Genomic DNA, 12,921 nt, shown 5'->3' on the forward strand with positions numbered 1-12,921 from the left:
GCCTATAGATCCCAGATTAAAACATCCCATCGGTCCATTTGTCACTCTCCGTACTTAAGTCAGCACAGTCAGGAAAAGGAGGCCTGAGTGTTCCCTGGTGATGCTCTGTGGGAGCAGGGAGGCTGCAGTAATGGCGGTAGCTGACATGCAGATTGCTTTTCTGGCTGAGAAATGAATCCATTGTGGGCCAGGTTCATTAAGGCTCTAATTGAATGCCGATGGTTACCCTGTTTGTTCTCATGTGTTAGTTATTGCTAGAACGGGACGTATTATTTTATCACAGGAGAGGTGTGTGTAGGTGTAGAGAGGGAGCTTATGCAGCACTTTAATACTCATCCAGTAATTATATGTCTTTTTAATGTTGATCTGGGATGAGTTTTAATGTGTAGTCTGAGATTTAATGTGAAAGAATCTCAGGGCGCCAAAACAGTCATCGCATCGCAAACTCAGCAAGACCTCCATCAATTTTGTCCTCGGTAAAACATTTACGACGTGTAGAGAGCCTCGTGAATCCAGAGAACAACTGGCTCAAACATGAATTCTCCTTTTTGCTCCCTCACTCTGTCACTGTTAGTCTCACAGTGGCTGTGCCTACAGACGACACATTGAACTACAATCATTCACTTGCCCCTTTACTGCAGTTCTGCTCAACTGTGATGCTAGAACTGAACAATACTTCGTTTGATCCATCTACCAATAGTTGGTTCGATTCATTAGTTAGTAGGTGTTAAAACGTGACAAATCTCAAACTGACAGCTCAGAGTGATGTTTTGACTTGCCTGCATTCAAAATCAAGTAAGTGTAGAATGTATGAAAAGTAGGAAAGCAACACGTACTTTTTAGGCTTTGGGTTGATATTCTAATTGATTAATAGGTTGTTTCAGCACACACCGCTAGCAAGAGCTGCAGTAGTGTGTATTCGATATCATTATTTTTGCATAAGTCCTAGAATGTCATAGTGTTTTGGATTTGAAGTCAAGGAAAGAAACCATAACATCAGGGTATGTGACACTATAAAAGAAAATACTCTAAAACTTTTTAAAATATGTATAAACCTTGTGAATTTTTGTTTTTTGTGTGAGCTTGTGTAAAGTGCAACCTAATCCTGTTTGCCAGAGAGGTAGAGAGGTATAGCCTCGAGCACTTTTTGGAAGAAGTGCCTTGATTCCAAAAAAGGTTTTGAAGTAAAGCTTTGAGCTTCAGAGCAAAGTCAGAGAGTGCTAGCTGCCTTTAAAGAATAATAAACTCATATACTGCAGTCTGCTGAACGAAGCAACTATGATGTCAAATGTTTCACACCTGCATAAAACCCATCCTTTAAACTGCTCCCAAAAGAATAAACCACATAATTGAGGTGAGTCTTCTTGCTTAAGGTCAAACAAACACATTACCACTGGTTCAGTTATTAATCTCTTGTCTTTGTTTAAATGCAGGCACAGGAGCACAGGTAAAGACACACATACACACACATAAAAAAGATGTTGAGCGGGGATGAGAAAAACATTGAGAAAATTGACCAATCAGTGGGAGCCAGAGGGAGAATATATTAAGAGACTTTGTCTCAGACCGAGAACATTTGTTATAAAAATGCTCTGTCTCCAGATTTTCATTAAAAAAGGGCCAGTAGGGACCCATTTGTACAACCACGGAGTGTGTTTACTCGAACATTCCCTGACGACCATACTGTAAGGGAAACTTCTGTGTAGCAATGCAGTGGGAGTCACCGACTCAGGAAGGAGACACGGTGGAGCAGGAGCTTTGATGTCAAACACTGATGATTTATTTGGAGTTTCGGCCGGAGGATTCACATCACAAGTCACAGCAGTCACGGTGAGACTGCACGGGTGGATTGCCACGTCAATTCTGGTGCGCCTCTCTCTTGTTAGCCCATTTAACTGGTTTCACAGAGAGTAATCAACATATTTTGATAAGATAGCTTTAGACAGTTGGGCACACTGAGTTACTTGCGTCCGTCATTTATGGCCTCGAATATGTCATACCCTGGAGTCCACAAACAACAAAGAAGGAAATGTCCCAGTGCACCCACAACAACAGACCATCTGTGACCTAGTGTTGACCGGTCATAGAATGGGAACATTAACATTATGGCTGAAGCAGCCTATGTCCTTAAAGGAGATAAACAGACGTCAGGGTTGGTCCTGTACGTCATATCTAGGAGTCTAGGACAATTATTTCCCTAACACATACAGTAATTAAAAAACATTTATATGTCACTTGGCAGGAAATGATCTTTCTGCTTGACTGGTAGGGACACAGACGGGGCATTAAAACAGAGCCAAGACGCCTCATCAGCCAGGCGTTAAGAGTCTGCAGCAGTGACCCCACCATGACTCAGCGTTACCTGGCTCACTATAGTGGTCCGAGGCTGATTAGAAACAACGCAGCTGCCTCATGGCTACCTTTTAAATCAGATAGGAAACACTGTTTTTACACATCGCGTTTATTTTAGATTTGTTCGTATTCATCTATAATGCATGTTTGAGAAAAGCTTAGTTTCCATTCATGAACAATATAAAATGATAATTCATCAATATTTCCTCATTAGGGCTCATTGTACATGCATGGACTTAAATGTGCACCATATGAAGCCCTTAGTTTTTTATTTCATGATAGACTGGCCTTTCCTACATTTTCTATATGGTGGAACTAATGAAATTTGATTGGTATTATTATGTATTGATCATTGCAGTTAGGCTTATCATTTATATACATTTAACCTCATTAGGGGTTTTCTTTTGAAGTTAGAGTGAGATTACACACAGATCAAGGGTGCATCATTCCATAAAGTTGATTTTTATTTGTTTAAATTATGAATGGAGCAGTTTCAGGTTGCATCCTGATGGTGTGCATCCTGATGGTGTATGCATTTCTCACAGTAGCATTGAGAGTTTGAGTTTTTATGTGCACATATAGATTTCACTGCCTTAGGCCATGTAAATAATATGATATAAGAAATATGAAATCTTGTTTTTTTCAACAGTAAAGGTATTATTTTAACAAAGGCGTAATAAACTGTGGTTATCTAAAGCCGGAACAATGCTTCATACCCGTCAGCCTTTTTTTCTAAAAGTATATTTTTTTCAATTTTGTGGGAATCTGCAGAAAACACTCTTTAATTGGACCACATTTAAACAAAGCACACAACTGGGACTAAAACCAAATACCATGGTTGTGGTTTATTGAGGAAGTGACCAACATTTAGCAATGTTATGATAATGTTAGCTCAGCAAATATGATGTGTCACGCTTTAGTATGCAAACATATTTCCTAAAGTGTAGAAATGACTCACTTAGAATAGATTGAAAATTGACTTACGATATTTCATGTACAGTCCACTTAATGGATCACTGGCTAAGGGTGCTTTACTGAAACATTTTGCATATATATGTTTTACCCGGCAACATAATTACTTTTTAAAAGAAATATGTCTCCTCTTGAATTTAAATGTACTTGATAGATCAAATCTTATATATGTGTAAAGAGACAGTTGAATTGGGATTTAATGAAAGCAGTTCTGCATGTCTTCTTCCCTTTTGGTGTACTGCCACTGTGGAAATCTACTCGTTAGAAAGTCACAAAGCTACTTGGTAAATGTCAGTTTTGCACTAATTGACTTTTGATTCTATTTAAGTGTTCGACAAGGTAAACCAGAAATAATCTCACCAAGTTCCAATATTTGAAAATAAGTATTTGTCCAGATTCTGAAGCTAATTAAATCTCTGCAGCCTCCATTCATCAGCTCTCCTCTCATGTGCTGCTCTGCCAAGGAGCCACTGGCTTTGAGACACCGTTAGTTAAAAGCCCTTTCTGATGCAGCCATTTTAGCGCTGGTAGTCGAGGTCCACTGCTACAGTTCAGTCAGGACTCAGCGGACTGTTAATGATTACAAAAGAGACCGCCTTGTGCTCAAAGTCCTCTTGACTGAAAATAAACCAATTGAGATTAGGGATGGTATAACAAGTAGTTTGGCTGTAGTACATGACAGTGATTTCAAGTGTATTGCATTGGTACTGGAGCTGTGTGTTCTGCATGCTAAATCATGAGTTTAAAAGTGGTACATGGTGTAGATTCATATTAAATAACTGTTATGTGTTTAAATGTGAAATAATGCATTAACAGCTTCTCTAAATTGATAGAATCTGAAATGTGATTACATTTTTCATTTGGCGCATGAATACCTTTTTACTTGATGTATTTGTGTACACCAGCAGTCAAAAAGTCACATCAATCTATTTGACATGGAAAACAATCTTTTAAGCCCCAATGACAATTAAACAGTAAAGCCAGCACGTGAATAGTGTTGTGCGGCTAACTTGGTGCTTTGTTCCACACTGCTCCTTTTTAATATGATCATGAATAAACATGAGAATAACTGGTGGATAAAAATGAACATTAAATGGTCAGATAAAAAGCCACACCAGCTGTGTTGACTGGGTTAATGTTAATGATGTTGTTTATCTCATGCTATCCACAACTGCCGTGCAAAGATTTTAATTATGATTTATTCTCACTCTGTCTCTTTCTCCTTGTTTGCAGCGCGACATTGAGGCCAGGCCAAGGTAAGACTGCCAGTGTGATTCATTTGCACCCTTTCAAAACAGGATAATTTAGCGGGCACTAAGGGCCCTTCATAACATCCTCACTCACACAGGTCATTGGTGCCATCAAACGCCATGAGACTGTTGAGTATCCAGCCTGCATAATAACACAAACACACCCTGCAAGTATCTTGTAGTGACTCACTCGCGCAACTCACAAACTCACGACAGACAAAGGCTCCCCTAAGCACACAAAGCCTCCAAACTTCAGTAGTCACATGTGAGTCACGTCTGTGACCCTGCGAGGCAATTAGTTGCTCTCATCTGTGTGTGCCTGTTGGAATCAGAAGAGGTGACAATCTGCCTGGTCCAATCAGAAAGCTATACAGAGAGGCTGACAGGCTGCAGCTGTGTGTGTGCTTATATGCATGCATACTCTATATGTGTGCACTTTAATAAGACAAGCTGTTTTGTCATTAGCGGGGCCAAGTCTCACGGTCTGATTTAGTAATACATTAATGAAGATGATTATGTTCAGGTATATGTGAAGGAAGTTAGCGACTAAACTTTGCCAAGAGGCTAAATAAGGCTCATCACATTCGAAAAACTATTACAAGAGATATTTATCAACAAAATAATAACAAACAAAGTAGATAAAAAGCCTTTTAAAATGTTTTATTTGACATGCAAGTGGGTCTCCAAGAAGGAAGGACAAGACAAAAAATGCTAGTTAGGGGGGGTTCGAGAGCTATTTGTTCAAATACTACTTTATTAACTTTTTCTAAAACTCTATTTACATTTTGTCTAAGGACAAGTATATTTAACGCAACAATTGCATGTTTCAGGATTTTGGGAATGAATTATTCTAAACTTCATAAGTGGGACACAAAATGTCTTCCAATTCTGGATTGACCCAGTTGTGTTTAGAATTAACAATTTATGAAAATGATAAAACTAGGACAGGAGCATCCATATTATTTTCCAGTTTTTTCCAGTATTGCAGTTGCGTTTACGGTTTGTTTGTGTAGTTTTTGCGACATCTTTGACCTTTTATCTCAGTCTGTTAGACAATCTGAACTGGATAGTCCTCTCTCAGTCTCAGTTATTGATCTGTTGACACGAAAACCCATCAGCCTCCTTCTCCTCGGTGCAGGAGCGCTCCTAGCACCACCTGCTGTCTCTGCCTCTCCTCCTGGCTGCCCCTCTGGGCTTTTATCTCCAAGTACTTCTCCTCTTCTCTAGACAAAGACACACACACTCAGAAACCTTCATCAAATTTCAGCACATCTGTCCTCAAAGAAAATAACCTTATTTTCTGTGGGACTTGATTTAAGATGAAGGCTGAATACTAAAATAATTCGATGGGACACACAAAAATACACTTTAGATTGGCAACAGTCTCTTTCTCTGCAAACAGAAATGTTATGTTTTATTTCACTTTGTGCTATTGATATTGCGGCGCTGCCTGCTTGTGGGAAATGTACTGTATTTCCTCTCTGGAGTGTAATGTGCCTTTCTTTTAATAAGCAGAGAAAGTCACGACTATGGCTGGCGCACAGTGCCAACATGTAATATGTTATTGATTGAGCAGCCAGTATTATAACCCCGCACTGCAGCAGATGGCAGCGAGCTTGGACCCAAGGGTGAGATGGAGCTAATAGTTTGTCCTTGGCCAAGGATAACCTTGACATCTCTGCACAAACACACTCTCGGAAATAATTACTCCCAAAGTTCCCGGCCTTGTCCTAGATTGCAGTGGGGGCAGATTCTATTGCGGCTAGTGGAAGATGACTCTCTTTGAAGAGACATACTAGGAAAATGTACGTTTTAGAGAGGTTAGCAGAAATGATAAAAGTGAATTCTGGAGAGCTTCGTTTGTGAGTTTATTATGGTGCTTAAGCTGTAGAGACGGGACATGTGAAATGTTTGAAGGGTAAACAAACAAAGGAGATATCCTGTCTTTGGAAAGGAGATGAAAGAGAAATGAGTGGAGGGAAAAAGAAAGGATAACGATTGTGCAGGATCAAGTGAGCAGTGGTTGTTTTCTGTTTATGTGCAATGGGATCCAGACAGAAAGTTGATTATGGAGCAGAAACACTAATCCGCTGTCTGAGCCCCATATCGCCGCTGTAGACGGAGCTTCCCAGGGGACAACAATCCTGCACCCACACGCTTCTTTCCTGCACTTCCTCATCAATACCATCCCCCTCCTCTCCCGAGCCTCTTAACATAGGTACTCCATGCCTGCCAATACGTGTCCTCCTCTGAATATAAATCTTGCTTAACTCCCCTCAGCCCAACCGTCTCACTGCTGCCTCTAATGTGATGCATTGCAAATTTCACTTGCCTTCCTCGGCTTTAACCCACTCACCTCCCCTGCAACCCACTCACCTCCCCTGTAACCCACTCACCTCCCCTGCAACCCCTGTCCCTGATGTGCGCCTCTTTTACATGTTTTTGAATGTCTATGTGTTTGTCTCTTTATTTGCATGTGTGTATTTGTACGCACGTAATGGAGGTAAACCAGAACAGTGTTTATCATCTAGCCTTATTAGGCTGTTGCAATCCTTTGAAAATCAATTATGTGTGTATGCACGCAATAATGTTTGTTTGAACTGTTGGGTTACGGCCCGAAGCGTCAGCCAATCAAATCATATGCTAGTACAAGCTCAAGCCAATCAAACGTGCGTGCTTGTGTGCCCGGGGCGGGAGATTCATGTGATTGGTTGTTGGTCGAGTTTCAGACACGCTCACCGGCAAGCTTCAACGCACGCCGCCGCCTGGACGCTGCGTTATGCTTATTCCATGGTGAATTATAACATTAAGTGTGTCTTTTAAAAAAAAAAAAAATTAGGGGAGTAATTATTAAATGTAGCACTTACATTTTTTTATATCTCTCTCATAGTTCACGCCTCCCTTCGTTATCTCAGGAGGTACACCGTTCATTAGCTTTTTATATTTTACAGTCTGAGCCCCTTTTGATCACATAGGGACTTGGTAAATTAGGAGTCACCATGCCACTGATCAAAAGAGGAGAGCGTCTTCACACACACACACACACACACACACACACACACACACCACACACACACACACACACACACACACACACACGCTCACACACACACACACACACACACGGGAAGGAAGGATGGGTATAACTGGCTGGTTTCTGCAGAAGAGCTTTAAGTCCAGAAAGCCAATTTAAAGTTGTGTCCTGTGATATGGCACATAAGGGAGAATATATGTAAAGACAATGAGAGAAAAAGAGAAGAGCACTAAGGAATTGTGCTTGTTAAACTTAAATGTGCTGCTCTGTTGGGACTTGGGAAGATTTAAGGAGATACGTAGAATACATTATTTGTATTGTGGCTTCTATGACTTGAAGTCTTTATCTCTGAAGCTTCGGACCAAGAGAAGTCTCTCTGATACTCTTCAAATAAGTGTTTCATCCTTTTCTGTAAATTGGTTAGAAGTAACAATCAAATATAGTTCAAAGTCACTTATCAGTCTCCTTTTCACCAAGTCGATGTGATATAAGCAACATCATTGTACACACATTAAGACTTACAGCAGGATCTCCTGTATTATTAAGCAACTAACCATTTGCCCTAAGTGGCAACTCATTTCTGCCCACTTATAACTCTGTTGCGTTTATTTCAACTTGATTCCAACAGAGATGTGTTTGCCTGACAGATATGCAATACATACACTGCATATATTAGACTCATAAACACTTTAAACGTTTATCTTTTGAGCTAATATTTGATGCTCAGATGGATGATGCTCAAAGAATTGCATGACCGCTTGTTTTCAGTAGTAAATACCTTCTAAGAAAGGTTTTTGTTCTGTTGTAAAGCCTACTTGTACGCAGTGCAGGGCAAACTACCGTACAAATGCACAGTGGAATGAATAGAGCGGATCATATGTAGATTATAAGGGGCATCTGTGTGGGTGCATCACACACTCACTTTGCACATTATTCTTTTGATCTGCCTTCTTATCTGAATCAGGTTTATTTTATTTAGAAAGAAAGAGAGAAATGATTTAAACAAAAGGCATAAGAAATACAAACTGAAACCCCCAGAGCTTACTGTGGAAAAACACCGAAAGAAGAAAGAGAAGGGACGTGTGTAGAGAAGACATGTGAAATGAAAGGAAAAAATAAATAGGCATGAATACATTTAATACAAGAAAAGTGAAAACGTTGGTTGACAGTAACTGTATCTGATCTCCTGAACAAAAACGTAAGCTGAAATCCGCCCCAAGAACGCTAAATCTATAAGAATAAAAACTCTGAATTAAGAAAAGGTAAAGCTTTGCGACATGTGGCAAGTTTTCTAAGCAAGAGTGATGGAGGCATTCTGAGCATATAAATCACACAGTGTAATCACACTTAAAAGGTACAGCCTGCTGGGAAGCGTAGCACTTCTAATTACAATGGTGAGTTCCCCCCATTCATTTCGCCAATCACTCACGTCTGGGCTGTATCTCCGGAGCTCCCGTCCCCTGCTTCACTCACTCTATCATACCTGGAACACACAGGTACACACACACACACACATCTGACAGTTGGCAGATTAAAGCTCTTTATTCCCCTCCATATTCTTTTCATTTCCTTTCAGATTCTCTCTAACATATGCTCACATATTATGCATACATTACAATATTTTACAATTTTATGAATAATGTGCTCCACAACCACACTGTTATTCCGTTTTTAATAGCGTCTCTGACTCATATAACCATACATGTTCCTCTACCTCTATATCCTGTCGTTTAGAAATGGTCCCAATTCCCTCGTTATGATCTGCCATCATCGCTCGCGCGCTGACAGAGAAGAGCAATGGGGCAAATCGCTCACTATTTCTCTCTGAGTGAAGGCTGTAGACCACCCTCAATCGCGGTGTACGCACACCAACTCAAGGAAAATGGGGTGACAGCAGGAAAGCAAAGCAGGGGTGCTTTGGGGACACAGCTTATCTTTTAGTGCGTGCTGCCTGCCCTTGCCTGGGTCGTATAGATTGGTTGAGTGAAGCAAGGGGGTGTCAAGGGAGCAAGGCCAGAGGACACAGGACAGAGCCCGGAGAGGAGGGCATGGAGGGAGAGAGCTACTTCTTCATTTAATGAAAAATGTACGTCGCCTGTAACAAAAACAGCCACTACAATCAATCAATCAATGTTTATTTATATAGCCCAATATCACAAATGTTACATTTGTCTCAGTGGACTTCACAGTTTGTACAGAATATCAGTATGACAATACGACACCCTCTGTCCTTAGACCCTCACATCGTACAAGGAAAAACTTCTGGAGAAAACCCACAGTTTTAAAGGGAAAAATGGGAGAAACCTCAGGGAGAGCAACAGAGGAGGGATCCCTCTCCCAGGACGGACAGATGTGCAATAGATGCCGTGTGTAAATTGAAAAGATAATACATTTGCAACATAGGTAGTCCAAATGTTTGGAAATGCATGTGTGTATAATAGGAAGATGAATCCACGAGGATATCCATCCAGGACCTATGATCCAGGACCACAGCCACGACTCAAGATCCAGGACAGAGGAGCGCAGGATCATCCATGACTCCGGATCCCGGCGTATACAGACACCAAAAAGAAAGACATTTGGGGAAGCTGGGTTAATCGGAACATGAGATTACACAGGTATAGACAGAGAGAAGGAAGAAGTAAGATGTCCCCCGACAAACTAAGCCTATATCAGCAAAACTAGGGGCTGAATCTAATCAGCCCTAACTATAAGCTTTATCAAAAAGGAAGGTCTTAAGCGCACTCTTAAAAATGGATAGGGTGTCTGCCGACCCGAACACACAAACTGGAAGCTGATTCCACAAATGTGGAGCTTGATAAGAAAAGGCTCTGACTCCCATTGTACTTTTAGAGACTCTAGGAACAACCAACAACCCTGCATTCTTGGAACGCAATGCCCTAGTAGGACAGTAGGGTATAATGAGTTATTTAAGGTAAGATGGCGCCTGCCAATCAAACCCTCTAGTGTGTGTGTGTGTGTGTGTGTGTGTGGTGTGGTGTGTGTGTGTGTGTGTGTGTGTGTGTGTGTGTGTGTGTGTGTGTGTGGTGTGTGTGTGTGTGTGTGTGTGTGTGTGTGTGTGTGTGTGTGTGTGTGTGTGTGTGTGTGTGTGTGTGCTGTGTGTGTGTGTTGTGTGTGTGTGTGTGTGTGTGTGGTGTGTGTGTGTGTGTGTTGTGTGTGTGTGTGTGTTGTGTGTGTGTGTGTGTGTGTGTGTGTGTGTGTGTGGTGTGTGTGTGTGTGTGTGCATTTAGATCATAAGAGACTATAAGCATGTATAATTCATGGCACGTGCGCAATGTTCCTGCAGACTTTTAAATGTCATTATTTGGTATGTGAGTGTGTGTCTCGTGGATCGAGTCTTCACATGACTTGCAACAAAGTATTTGAAAACTTGGAAAGAGTGATGTGGGATGAAGTGTTAAAGGGAATTAAAAAATAGTCATTACTAGACAAGTGTATGCGTGCATGTGTATGTGGCCTTGTCTTTTTCCGTTTCAGAAACTTTTCCTGAATACTAATGATGTTATTTGCACCCTAGCAACACCCATCTATCTCAGTTTGCATGCTCGATCCTTCAGATTCCATCAGGATTTAGAATTCCACAAGTACTGTAGTACTGCTACTATTTTAGTTGCTGTTTTCTTTACAGTATGGGTCTGTGATAGTCCAGCTCAGTGTATAGAGCTTCGACCAGAGCTTTGAGAGTGCCTCTCGTATTGATCTGCTGTGTAGACAGATATGAGAGCACTGGCGAGTGCTGTATGTCTTGTCTGTAATCCCAGAGAGCTAATAGTTGGCGGTAAGTGTCTGTGAGGCACCCAAGGCTATAGTGCGGCAGGAAAGGGTCACTGCTGTTGATACTAGAGCCTGTAGTACCTATGAATAATGGATTGTTAATGCATGGCTGTTCCCTTGTCTTACTACTGCTGCTTTTGTTGAATGTGTGCAAAGGTGTGATTGTACTTGTGTATATTGTTTTAAGACTGGTGTGCCTTTCTTTATAGATTCTTTTAACTAGATTGTCATTTTTATTCTGCTCTTATTGAAAGCTGATATGAAAGCAGTTTAACAGTTTAAGCAGCACCATAGGATTCTTTAAATATTCATATTTGATGAACTTTGCCTTTTAAAGTGTGAAAAAGGGCTATTTAACACAAAGTACTGGGTTGAGAACAGTTTTCAATTCTTATTTTACATATTAATCTGATTTTCTTACCCAGAGGGACTCTGCGTGAGTTAAAATAGAATATATTGTTATGTTAACTTCATTTTAAGGTGGTTTTAAAGACGTATAAAGGATCAAATGCTATCAGAGATGTTGATAAAGGAATAGTGATCGTAATGGTGAATTTTGGAAATGAAACTGAGCACAGGTATGGTGTAGCCCGTATTACAGAAGTACCAAGGAAGATGTAGGGTGACTGCTAAGGAGGAAAGGGGGGGGGGGGGTGGAGGGGAAAATAGCAAAACCACAGTAAGCTTTCTGAGCAGGTTGGTAATGCAGAAGGAAAAGGCATGACGAATGAAAGAGAGTGTAGCAAATGATATTCCCCAAAGCTCGAGGGCACAAGACAGCAACAATAGGCTAGTCTCTGATGGTAAACTTCACCAAGCTTCCTTGTACAAGCATTTTATATCTTCCAGCGGTCCATATTTTGTTATACCTGCTTCAACAAATAATCTTCCTGATAACCTTGTACCATGTAACATGTAGCCCAGTGTTGAACATCCTGCAGTGTCCCTTATACTGAGAAACCACACTCATTCTTTTCCCACAGGTTTTGCATTCATTTACTGTCTCTGGGATTGTAAATTCAGGCGCACATGTCATGTTTATGACACATCGTAAAATGTGTTGATGTGTCATTATCTACTTCATTATTTATGAGTACAGAGCAGCGTTTCTATGTGCTGCTCTCCCAGCCTGAATTGTTAATTCCTTTTTTCCCTGCACCTGCTCATTGAATTACCTACCCAGACTTCTCTAGCTGTCCCATCTCATAATCACATTGTCATAGACGCCTCTGCGGTTTGTGTTCTCTTGAGAGAAAAGCTGTGAGGATTTGGAATCAGAAATAAAAGATTAAATCCAAATGTGTTAATTATAGCTCCCCATTGCAAGCAAAAAACTTCTGGTGCGTGTTGGTGTGTGCAATTACTCGAAAAGGATGAAAAAGCGACAAGGCGAGAGGAACGTGACTGAGGAAGTGCAATGATGAAGAGAGATGACAGACAGCGAGAGCCCGATTGCCTCACCGAATGTGCAGATGTTGTGATTTTCTCTTTTTTTATCTCCATCACATGTCAGGGCAC

General features: G+C 40.9%; 1 protein-coding gene across 3 annotated transcripts in view; it reads left to right on the top strand.

The window, feature by feature from the left end:
• The window catches only part of trim44 (tripartite motif containing 44), a 51,130-nt gene that overhangs the window by 16,174 nt on the left and 22,035 nt on the right, over positions 1–12,921 (top strand). For all 3 annotated transcript variants that reach the window (XM_034215980.1, XM_034215981.1, XM_034215979.1), the window contains exon 5: positions 4,558–4,580. In XM_034215980.1, the coding sequence (XP_034071871.1) occupies positions 4,558–4,580 (23 nt within the window). The remainder of the gene's footprint in view (positions 1–4,557; positions 4,581–12,921) is intronic.

The sequence above is a fragment of the Gymnodraco acuticeps genome, unplaced genomic scaffold (genome assembly GCF_902827175.1).
Source record: "Gymnodraco acuticeps unplaced genomic scaffold, fGymAcu1.1, whole genome shotgun sequence".
In the NCBI taxonomy this organism is placed as follows: Eukaryota; Metazoa; Chordata; class Actinopteri; order Perciformes; family Bathydraconidae; genus Gymnodraco; species Gymnodraco acuticeps.